Source organism: Heptranchias perlo, chromosome 9, assembly GCF_035084215.1.
Source record: "Heptranchias perlo isolate sHepPer1 chromosome 9, sHepPer1.hap1, whole genome shotgun sequence".
NCBI lineage: Eukaryota > Metazoa > Chordata > Chondrichthyes > Hexanchiformes > Hexanchidae > Heptranchias > Heptranchias perlo.
Window position 1 is genome coordinate 8,614,674 of NC_090333.1, and position 12,441 is coordinate 8,627,114.

The 12,441-nt window shown below is 42.9% G+C and overlaps 1 protein-coding gene and 1 long non-coding RNA gene across 3 annotated transcripts in view; one reads left to right on the forward strand and one right to left on the reverse strand.

Moving 5' to 3' along the window:
• Nucleotides 1-7,720, reverse strand: part of prkacba (protein kinase, cAMP-dependent, catalytic, beta a) — a 135,498-nt gene extending 127,778 nt beyond the window's left edge. The window contains exon 1 of the mRNA XM_067989834.1: nucleotides 7,506-7,720. Within this exon, the coding sequence (XP_067845935.1) occupies nucleotides 7,506-7,551 (46 nt within the window). The 5' untranslated portion in view covers nucleotides 7,552-7,720. The remainder of the gene's footprint in view (nucleotides 1-7,505) is intronic.
• Nucleotides 7,512-9,717, forward strand: LOC137325115 (uncharacterized). 2 transcript variants are annotated; one of them, XR_010963818.1, is made up of 2 exons: nucleotides 7,512-7,817; nucleotides 9,274-9,717. It is a non-coding gene; the product is annotated as an uncharacterized lncRNA (long non-coding RNA). The 2 variants fall into 2 exon arrangements; XR_010963819.1 differs by lacking the exon at nucleotides 7,512-7,817 and adding an exon at nucleotides 8,754-9,088.
• Nucleotides 9,718-12,441: the final 2,724 nt, after the last annotated feature.

Below are 12,441 nucleotides of genomic sequence, written 5' to 3' on the forward strand. Positions count from 1 at the left end.
CATGACTCACGTTTCCAGCAGGCAAAAGCAGAGACATAGAAATATCCTGTCTGAAACAGACAGAAGTTTGCAAATACTGACACAAGTGACATAATAAATTCTTCCAATTAATTTTCTGGCTTTTAAACTGGGTGCAAGCACCAACACTTTTTATTCGTTCATGGGATTCAGGCGTCGCTGGCAAGGCCAGCATTTATTGCCCATCCCTAACTGCCCTTGAGGTCTTGGTGGTGAGCCGCCACCTTGAACCGCTGCAGTCCTTGTGGTGAAGGTTCTCCCACAGTGCTGTTAGGAAGGGAGTTCCAGGATTTTGACCAGCGATGATGAAGGAACGGCGATATATTTCCAAGTCAGGATGGTGTGTGACGTGGAGGGGAATGTGCAGGTGGTGGTGTTACCATGTGCCTGCTGCCCTCGACCTTCTAGGTGGTAGAGGAGGTGCTGTCAAAGAAGCCTTGGCGAGCTGCTACAGTGCATCCTGTGGATGGTACACACTGTAGCCACGGTGCGGCGGTGGTGAAGAGAGTGAATGTTTAGGGTGGTGGATGGGTGCCAATCAAGCGGACTGCTGTGTCCTGGATGGTGTCGAATTTCTTGAGTGTTATTTGATCTGCACTCATCCAGGCAAGTGGAGAGTATTCCATCACACTCCTGACTTGTAGATAGTGGAAAGGCTTTGGGGATTCAGGAGGCGAGTCACTCGCCGCAGAATACCCAGCCTATGCTATGTGCTGAGCAATATATGGAAGAAAGTTTAAGCGGCAAGATGTACTCAACAGTCTTTAAGAAAAATGGGGCAGGCGTGGCCTAATTTTGGGGGGGGGGGGGTTCTAGCTGGCATTTCAGGTTTTCATAAGCCTTTCTGCCAATTGTTTACTTTTTTTTAGCCCCAGTGTCATTATTGATATCAATGGGTTTCCCAATGAAAATCCCCGAGGTGCTTGAAAGAGAAGGAAAACAATGAAGACACACAAGACTGGTGAGGCTGCAAGAGGCAACACCATGCCCACAAACTGGCACCTCAAACCTGAATTGCAGATACAGGTAAATATATCTTGCTTTGATAGTCGATTAGCGCATAGAAAGGCTGCAACTCTGAAGGTTAGTTGTGACAGCAGACCCAATGACACAAATGTGTGAAAGTCTAACTAACTTATGCTGGTTGGTTCATCAGAAGCACCCCAGTCATTGTACATCATCCTTTAAATGGCACAACATAAAAGGAGGCATGCCAATATGATCATCTGCCAACAAAGCCCCATTAGCTGCACCCATCAAGATGCCACAAGCCATATTTCCAGGCATTGTCGCAAATACCTAACATCAGCTATGGGGAACTGTCTTCATAGAGCCAGATGTAGAGCTGCGCTATTTGCAAAAACATCTGCTAATATGCAGAATAGGGCTAGCACAGACAACAATACCAGTTAGTTGTGCCCTCAAGCCTTATGCCACCTCATTCCAGGCATGCTGCAATGCAGACTAATGGGGTTGGCAATCCTCTTTCTGCCCCCTTCTCCCTTCTCCCGCCCCCCCACCCACCACCACCAGCACAACATCTTAATCCCCTGCCTTTCTGGTCGTGGCAAAGGCTGCTAATGGGTTGAGAAGCCTTTCAGAAATGTTTCACCCCACTGCAACACTTTCATTTAACTGTCCCCTTCCCTTTATAATTCACTGGCACAATTTTCTTCTCCCACCTACTCCTTACACCTACCCTAATCTGCAACTGGATCTGCAAATGAGCTCAACCATATAGCACTTTACCATTCTGTGCTCCCAACAACAAGGGTGATATTTTGATAGATTTGCCACTATGGTGAAATCAGCTGGGGCGTACAGGTGATGAGATTTGCTGTCAAAAAAGTTGCATCCGATTAAGCTATCAAATATTACTTTTTCTGCCCTGCCCTCCCAAACATGCTCTTACTCACCTCCTAGTGGTGAGTCAGAGCAGTATTGATACAAAGATCTGGAACCAGCTCCTCTGGCAAACCTCTCAGCTTGAAAAATGGTGCGCAAAGAAGGAATATAAAAATATAAAACATTAAAAAATTTTAAAGGGTTACGTACAGGTCTCACCTTGGTACTTATATGTACAAAGTTCACATCTCCATGTGAAAGATTGCCATGAGGCTAAGCTACATGTGGCTCTTAATACTCAATCATTGGTAACTCGTGTATGTTATCATCCACAAGATTTATATCTGGGATGGAACACTGCACTAACATATGGACTAATATTACAGCAGATAGTAAACAGTTCTGAAAATTATCTTAAATACTGAGTTACTCAATTTGCAAATTTGAGGTTTCTCATTAACTTCTCTGTTGTTCCCATGGGCTCCAATACTTCCAATGAATACTATCTTCATAAAGACTTGAACCACATATGCAAATGAGCTGAGATATAGCACATGGATTTTAATCTGGATGTATGTGCTGGGTAATACACATTGGAACAGCTAACAGCAAACACAGGTATAACATGAAAAGACTCCTATTTTAATATCCTGCTGGTAGAGGTTGAAAAACAAAAGGATTTGGGAGTGATCAATCATACCTTGAAAGCATCTGGTCAGTGCGAAGTAGTATTTAAAGTAAATAGAATATTGGTGGGATCGTGTGGTAACTAGATTACCAGTCAGAACAAGTTATACTGGCACTGTACAGGTCAGTGGTGAGACCAATTCATAGAATCATAGAAGTTTACAACATGGAAACAGGCCCTTCGGCCCAACATGTCCATGTCGCCCAGTTTATACCACTAAGCTAGTCCCAATTGCCTGCACTTGGCCAATATCCCTCTATACCCATCTTACCCATGTAACTGTCCAAATGCTTTTTAAAAGACAAAATTGTACCCGCCTCTACTACTGCCTCTGGCAGCTCGTTCCAGACACTCACCACCCTTTGAGTGAAAAAAATTGCCCCTCTGGACACTTTTGTATCTCTCCCCTCTCACCTTAAATCTATGTCCCCTCGTTATAGACTCCCCTACCTTTGGGAAAAGATTTTGACTATCTACCTTATCTATGCCCCTCATTATTTTATAGACTTGTATAAGATCACCCCTCAACCTCCTACTCTCCAGGGAAAAAAGTCCCAGTCTATCTAACCTCTCCCTATAAGTCAAACCATCAAGTCCCGGCAGCATCCTAGTAAATCTTTTCTGCACTCTTTCTAGTTTAATAATATCCTTTCTATAATAGGGTGACCAGAACTGTACACAGTATTCCAAGTGTGGCCTAACTAATGTCTTGTACAACTTCAACAAGACATCCCAACTCCTGTATTCAATGTTCGACCAATGAAACCAAGCAAGCTGAATGCCTTCTTCACCACCCTATCCACCTGTGACTCCACTTTCAAGGAGCTATGAACCTGTACTCCTAGATCTCTTTGTTCTATAACTCTCCCCAACGCCCTACCATTAACGGAGTAGGTCCTGGCCCGATTCGATCTACCAAAATGCATCACCTCACATTTATCTAAATTAAACTCCATCTGCCATTCATCGGCCCACTGGCCCAATTTATCAAGATCCCGTTGCAATCCTAGATAACCTTCTTCACTGTCCACAATGCCACCAATCTTGGTGTCATCTGCAAACTTACTAACCATGCCTCCTAAATTCTCATCCAAATCATTAATATAAATAACAAATAACAGCGGACCCAGCACCGATCCCTGAGGCACACCGCTGGTCACAGGCCTCCAATTTGAAAAACAACCCTCCACACCCACCCTCTGTCTTCTGTCGTCAAGCCAATGTTGTATCCAATTGGCTACCTCACCTTGGATCCCGTGAGATTTAACCTTATGTAACAACCTACCATGCGGTACCTTGTCAAAGGCTTTGCTAAAGTCCATGTAGACCACGTCTACTGCACAGCCCTCATCTATCTTCTTGGTTACCCCTTCAAAAAACTCAATCAAATTCGTGAGACATGATTTTCCTCTCACAAAACCATGCTGACTGTTCCTAATCAGTCCCTGCCTCTCCAAATGCCCGTAGATCCTGTCTCTCAGAATACCCTCTAACAACTTACCCACTACAGATGTCAGGCTCACCGGTCTGTAGTTCCCAGGCTTTTCCCTGCCGCCCTTCTTAAACAAAGGCACAACATTTGCTACCCTCCAATCTTCAGGCACCTCACCTGTAGCGGTGGATGATTCAAATATCTCTGCTAGGGGACCCGCAATTTCCTCCCTAACCTCCCATAACGTCCTGGGATACATTTCATCAGGTCCCGGAGATTTATCTACCTTGATGCGCGTTAAGACTTCCAGCACCTCCCTCTCTGTAATATGTACACTCCTCAAGACATCACTATTTATTTCCCCAAGTTCCCTAACATCCATGCCTTTCTCAACCGTAAATACCGATGCGAAATATTCATTTAGGATCTCACCCATCTCTTGTGGTTCCGCACATAGATGACCTTGTTGATCCTTCAGAGGCCCTACTTTCTCCCTAGTTACTCTTTTGCCCTTTATGTATTTGTAGAAGCTCTTTGGATTCACCTTTGCCTTATCTGCCAAAGCAATCTCATGTCCCCTTTTTGCCCTCCTGATTTCTCTCTTAACTCTACTCCGGCAATCTCTATACTCTTCAAGGGATCCACTTGATCCCAGCTGCCTATGCATGTCATATGCCTCCTTCTTCTTTCTGACTAGGGCCTCAATCTCCCGAGTCATCCAAGGTTCCCTACTTCTACCAGCCTTGCCCTTTACTTTATAAGGAATGTGCTTACCCTGAACCCTGGTTAACACACTTTTGAAAGCCTCCCACTTACCAGACGTCCCTTTGCCTGCCAACAGACTCTCCCAATCAACTTCTGAAAGTTCCTGTCTAATACCATCAAAACCAACTCTGAAGAATGTTTCACAGTTTTGGTCACTCTACTTCAAAAAGGATATAGATTAGAAAGTGTGCCGAGAAGAACAGCAGAGGTGATTCTCGGCCGGGGGATGAAGTTATGAAGACCCAAGCAACTATACTTCTTTTCACTGAAGAAAAGAAAACAGAAGGAAAACATGACACAGGCCTTTAAAACAATGCAAGGTATAGATAAAGTTTAAATTTAGTAAAACAAGGATAATGAGCAGAAGACAAGAGAACACGTACAAAATTCAAAAGCTTTGAGCAAGGTTAGAAATTAGAAAAAAAAATTTCTTCGGAGAGTGGACATTAAGGGAACAGACTCCCAAAGATGATAATTGATTTCCGGCCAAACAACCACCTAAAAGGGGCCTAAATTAATATCTGCTGAAAAGTGGGGTTGCAGGTTACTACTTGATTTTTTTCACACTTGAAGGCCATGATGGAATAATCGTACATAGTCTCTGAATGGATCAGGTTTGATGGACTGAACAGCCTTTTTCTTTTTAATTCCTGACTTTATCGCTGGGAATTCTCTTCGAGATTCACCTGATTGGCTGTTGTAACTTCAGCAGAAAATCAGCAAAAACTCCAACTAGACATGTAAATGGAGTTTCTGCCAATCTTCTGCCGAAGTTATGGCGACCAATCGGGAAGAACCCCAGAGGAAATTCCCGGCACATGTTCCTGCATGTAAAATTACCAAGGAGCTCAGTTTAGATAAAGGCATAGGTACTACAGTATTATGGTTTCTAACGTGCTAGGATTGTTTTGACCTAAAAATATGTATTTTTTTTAAAACCCATACACGGTATGCACCAAATTAAGATTTTATATAGAGAATAATGGATTGCTGGATTAATCATAAAGTGACAACCAGCAATCACATTGAGAAGTCCAATAAACCACCATCTAAAGCTCAAGGTGAGATTACTACCTGGTAATTACTCCCCGCAATGCATTATTTCTACAACAGTACAGAGTTAGTGAAGCAGTTTTATTTTGTTTTCACTACATTGTTAGCCACAGCAACAGAAGTTGTGATGACCACCAACAACCAGGATACACCATGTGTTTGATGCATGATGCATCAACAGATCAATGGCTAAGCCAGAATTACTGCAAGTTTAACCGTGCTATTTTCAGTCAACTATCATAAACCATACACAGTGAATACACAGCAAGAAAGTGCTTATTTAAAAAACTATTAACAACATTTTGAGGGAAAAACTATACTTTAACGTATAAGGAATGTCACTGACATGTCAGAAACAAGTTTTAACTTTTAATCATTGCTGTAACAGAGTATGAATTACAATTGAGTCTATTTTTTTAAAAAAAATCTCACTAAACAACTCACAGAATTTTGTGACTAACATGAAACTTATTAAGCAATTAATCAATGAACAAAGCTGATACACAAGTTAATTACACCTCATTTCCCAACAATAAAACAAGCTAGTGAAACATTTCAAAAATTGTAACCATTCACCAAAATAAGTCTGCAAACTGATGTTGCAAAACACCACATTCTCAAAATAGGTTACCAACTTTAACAGCCAACACCTTTGCCATTAGAATTAGATTACAGTAGATAACATTTAGAAAACGAAACTCAGAAAATGTTGCAGAGAATCATTCTAAAAACATTACATGAAACATTTACTTACAAATACATTGTATAAAAATATATACTATAATAAAACCACAACAATTCAATATTCAACTAGATTCGACAATTCAAATTTCACAAAACAAGTTATGCATTACCAGCTCACACCAATTGTTGCAGAACAAGGTTCAGGTAAAAATATTTTTTCACAAAACCACTCTTTGCACATGGCTATTACCACCTCAAAGCAATGTGTGCACTCTGCAAATGACTGCTGACTTCCTAGCTGTCTGCAGAAGTTGACAAAATAGATTGACAGCAGCAAGCTAATTGACATCTCTTGTATAGTTAGGCAATATAAATACAATAGATGAGTGCAAAAATGTTAGCGATGTAAATCTATAAATGCTATATTAATAGTTGAAAACAAGTTTTTTTTAAAAAAAAAGATTATATATACACACAAGAGAGAAAAGGTGACAAACTGCATTACTCGTCTGTCATTCGTAAACTTTTGAGTTAAAACAAAAGCCTCGCCACGAAGCAAGGTGGGAAAGGATGCCCGTCTGCAAAACTCTGGCGATACTCTAGTTTGCAGGACTGGACGAGGCCTCAAAATGCAGCCACTATTTTACACCTTGGAAAACACCAACCCACTTTCTAAAAATAAACAAGCGGCCCCACAACACCCAACTGAAGCTCCTAACACAATTAGCATTTTAAAATCTAAATTTAAAAAAAAAACAATGTTTTAAAAGGAGCATTATTATTAGGGGTGTGGATGATAGAATCCAACCCCAGATCCCAGTTTAGGGCTTGTTTGTTTTTGTGTGTGTGTGTGGTGTGTGTGTGTCTCTATATAATAATAATACACTGACTAGCTCAAGCCTGGCTGCACTAGGCCCCAAACCGCCTGGCAATAGGATTTAAAAGGCGTTGAGAATGAATGAGCCCTGAGGCCGGCTAGCCTTCCTCTCCCCCCCCCCCCCCCCCCAATCGCACACTCACCGCTCTCGATCTCGTTGCCCTTTTTGGCCGTCGCAGCGTTTCCCATCCTTCGGAAGACACGGCGGAGACTGAGGAGACTCAATAGCTCAAACTTGTCCTGGGTGGGCGGGCGGACGGACGGACGAACGAACGGACGGGGTGGTTTTTTTTTCCTCTCTCTCTCTCTCTCTCTCCCTCTCTGTTGTTTTGTTTTGTTTTCCACACCCCCCCTCCTCCTCCACCACCTCCACCGCCACCACCACCTCAACCTCTCTTCGGAAGAGTCCAAAAAAAAAACCCGGGATGAACGGACGGGAGGAGGCGCCGCTCTGGGTGAGCTCTTGTTGTTGTTGTTGTTGTTGCTGCCGGTTTGAAGTGGGGGGGGGGGGGTTTGGTTATTGTTGTTTAAATATTTATTTAATTTGGTTTTTTTTTTATTAATAATAATAATAATAATAATAAATGATATATTTTGAAGTTGCTGCCGACCCCCTCACCCTCCGTCTCCGTCTCGCTCGTTCTTTCTGACGGCAGCAGCAACGGCCACTTCACCACAACGCCGCAACCCAACTTGCTACCGGAAGTGACGAACACACACACTCACTCACTCTCCTCCTCCTCCCCCACAAGCAATGATAGTAATCGCGCGCGGGCAAGCGGCGAAAACGGACGCCCTGACGTCACCGCGGAGAGAGGCGGGACTTTAAGCTGCAAGAAACGGGTGCTGTGATGTCACTGGGGGGGGGGCCGGGGGGAGCGTGTGTATGTGTGGGTGGGGAGAGAACTGGCCGTGACGTCACTGGAGGAGTTGTGGGGCGGGGCGGGGAGAGAGAGAGAAGGCAGCGACGGCGGTTAGAAGGACTCGGTGACGTCACGCGGGGAGGCGGGACTTGTGGACGGTTATCAGCAGGTTAGGTTGCGCTTTGATTTTTTTTTCCTCTCACTCACTGCGCTATCCCCTCCCCTCCCCCTCCCCCTCCTCCCCACCACCAACCTCCTCATCCATTTATAGTGATATGGGAAGGTCACTTCTTCGTGTACCGAGATGTTTTTTTTTTAATTATTTACACTCTCTGCCCTTTCCCCCCCCTCCCCCTCCCCTTTTTGTTAGGTGTGGGGTTTTATTATTGTCTGGTCTTGGCCTGATCACCCCCCCCCCCACCACCAACACCACTCCGCCGCCCCCCCCCCTGCCATTGATTGATTGATTGATTGTGAGGTGAGGGTGGGTTGGGTTTAAGGGGACTATTTTGTGGCCGCGCAGGGAGACGCCGGCTGGTGCTGGTCGCTCTGTTGTTGTTTCCACGTTAACGGTCCTCGAGTTATTTTCGGCTCTTTACCCCCCCCCCCCCCCAGGGGGACTGGAGTCAAAAACAGCAACTTCCGCACTTCCAGCCCTAGTGGGGCCCACCACCAGTTCACCTTACCGCCTCTTAAATAGCTCTCACAAGAAAACTCTCTCTTACACTTTTTTAAAAAAAAATATGAAAGAGATTTTTTTTTATATATATATATCTAGCTAGATTTCATTTTTGTTTTTGATCCATGTATGTAAAAAAAAAACATGATTCTGACTAATGTTTTGGACACAAAAAAAACTTCAGGTAGGTAAGCTATTATCCAAAAGAAAATATATTAACTGTTATTTCAAATTTGCAGTTTTTGTTTCAAGAAACTGAAATGCATAGCATTTTTTTTTTAAAAAAAACCTCCAGAAAAGATGGGTTAATGTATTGGGGTTTAGATCTTTTATTAGAACTCCATACAATGGCTTACCACTTTTTAACAGCTGTCGATGGGTCTGCTGTGTATTTACAAGGCGGCCTTCGAGACACACGACAACGCAAAATCGTCGAGCAGAAGTTGATAGCCAAGTTCCGCACCCATGAGGACGGCCTCAACCGGGATCTTGGGTTCATGTCACGCTACACGTAACCCCACCAGCAAAAAGGGGGAAAAAATTTATATGTTTTTTAAAATTCTCTCTCTCTCTCTGCCATTTTAAGTTTCTTTCTGCCTGCCTGTGTAAAAGACACAATGTATATCGAGTGTACTGGGACGTGCTGTTCTCCGTGACTGGCCTGTTTGAATAACAACGACACCTTTTGATTGGTGTGATGCTGTCCCAACATCGTATAAGATATGCGATTTGAGAACCTTTTCATTCAATCATCTGACGAAGGAGATAATCTCCGAAAGCTTGTGATTTTAAAATAAATTTGTTGGACTATAACCTGGTGTTGTAAGATTCCTTACATTTGTCCACCCCAGTCCATCACCGGCATCTCCACATCATATTTACATGGAATTACATAGAATGTATGGCACATTCGGCCCAACGGGTCCATGCTGCACACGAACCTTCTCCCACCCCTGTCAGCATATCTTTCTATTTGTTTCTCCCTCATGTACTTTTCTAGCTTCCCCTTGAATGCTATTCGCCTCAACTACGCAATGTGGTAGCGAGGTCCACATTCTAAACATTTTGGGTAAAGACTCCTGAATTCGCTATTGGATTTATTGGTGACTATTTTATATTTACGGCCCCTAGTTTTGGCCTCCCCCCCCCCCCCCCCCCACACACACAACTGGAAACATCTTCTCTACGTCTACCCTATCAAACCCTTTCATAATTTTAAAGACCATATTTCCAGCATTTCTGTTTTTATTTTAACTATTCTGTGCCTACATCTCCTTAAATAAAAAATATTTTCAATTCTATAACAATTTATTTTGAACATGCCTATAAATGATCACTTTCTGGACCCAGTTAGTTCTTCATGGCCCAAACTGATGAATTGGCTGAAATTAAAAATCTTTGAGATCAACAAGAATCAGTTTAAATAGGACCTGGGGAGGTGGACTGCTGAAAATCAATTTAAAAAGCAGCTGCCATTGTCAAACTGTTACAGACAATTGATGCTAACCACTTTTTGGTTTGATTTTATTAATTTTACTTATTAAATGCCAATTCACCAAGCACCTTTCCAGAAGCTCAAGACAGCAAAAGAGGGACGTAGACTTCTGGCTAAATTTAAGTCTCTCTGATCATCCCAGTTAAACTGTAGATCAGTGGCTTTCAAACTTTGTTGTGTGTTGACCCCTGCAAAAAGATGACACATTCCTGTAACTTCTGCAAGCACTGACACAATCCTGAGGTTCCACTATTGCGAAAGGCACTGTCAACTGCCTAATGGTAAACAGTGCTACCATTGTAGAAAACATGTTTCAGTAGTTCACAGCAAAAAAAATAATGTGCTGGTAAGTCAACTAATACACAAAAATTCAGAAATCTGCTAGCTGTGGCTTAACGCTCAAAAGAGCTACTTGGACTCGAGAAGCAAGACAATCTGGAAAGTGCTTATTCCAAGCAGCAGTAACTTTGACCCACTTGAAGAGGAAGGAAAGTCTGAGGGAGAGAAGTACTTGGGAACAACACCACCTGCACGTTCCCCTCCAAGTCACACACCATCCCGACTTGCAAATATATCGCCGTTCCTTCATCGACGCTGGGTCAAAATTCTGGAACTCCCTTCCTAACAGCACTGTGGGAGAACCTTCACCACACGGACTGCAGCGGTTTAAGGCGGCGGCTCACCACCACCTTCTCAAAGGCAATTAGGGATGGGCAATAAATGCTGGCCTCACCAGCGACGCCCACATCCCATGAACGAATAAAAAAAAACTTCTTATTCAAATTATCCCTCATTTTTATGTATATTGGAATATAACCTTATCTCAAATTTCTTTGACATTTTTAAAATAATGAATATTGTTACCGTTGTGGAGATCCTCGAATAAGGTCTTCCTGACTGCTAGGAAACTCCATTGACATCAATTGCAAGGAACGCCCTGAAGTGGCTCCATTGCATACAGTTGAAATCTGCATCCACAAAATGTAATGTTGTTTCATGAAACTGGGCAGGTCCCAAGTGGCTCAGAGGCCAATTTGAATTCATAACTACCAGTGCTTGCAATGGAGAGCCACAGGGACATATTCCATAAATAACACCCCTGGAGTTATCCAACAGGGTGGGAGATAGTGCCTGATGGTCAATCAGTCTGTCCATATTCCTAGCCATTCCAGTAATTTAGCTAATCTGTTACAGACTTTTTCCTCGCATCCAACTATAACCATAACGCTATACCCGTCTCCTTCCCATGAGATGTTTCTGACTACTATTTTGTTTCTACTCTGAACTGGTCTTGTCCTTTTTGATACCGTAGGGGCCGATTTTATGTGACGTCTGAAATCCAAATTTCGTCGAAAATCTCCACTATTCAAATTTTGATGGGTGGAAAATCACGGGAAGCACACCCATGATTTCCCGACATGCACTCCCAACAATAACGTGCCGATATAGGGCAGCCAACTGGGATGGTCAGGAGTTCCTTACTGCTTTTCCCTAGTCTTAACTACTACACTTACTCTTCCGATCCTTCTATCTGGGCCAGTGAAGTAACTGATATTATTCCAGCTGGCATAGAGGATTCCACACCTGGGTGATCCTCCTTTTTCAGATCTGGTACTATGCCTCAGTTTAATCATCCGTGTCATTCTACTATCCCTCGTGGAAGTTTTGCCTATTGCACCTGGAGTCTTATATGTTTGAAGCATCCTGAATCAACTTGATCTCTGCATGTAACTTCTGCAAATTTACTATTAGGCTGCTAAACATAATCTTATTAAAAAGATGCATCAATTGCTGTCTTTCTGTCCTCCATCCCTTGCCAGCCCTATTTCTTGTAACTCTCGGTGAATCCTCCTTTTCGTTCTTTCCACCCCAATTGCAAGCTAACCTTTGTGACTAAAGTTTCTCCTCCACTTCTAATCTCATTGGTAAAGAAACTCCCACCATTGCTCAATTCTGTTTGAACATTACAATTGTTACAATTTTCTGGTCTGGCTCAGATATTTTCTCTGGTTCATTGGTGCTGGTCACTCCTGTAAGTGGTC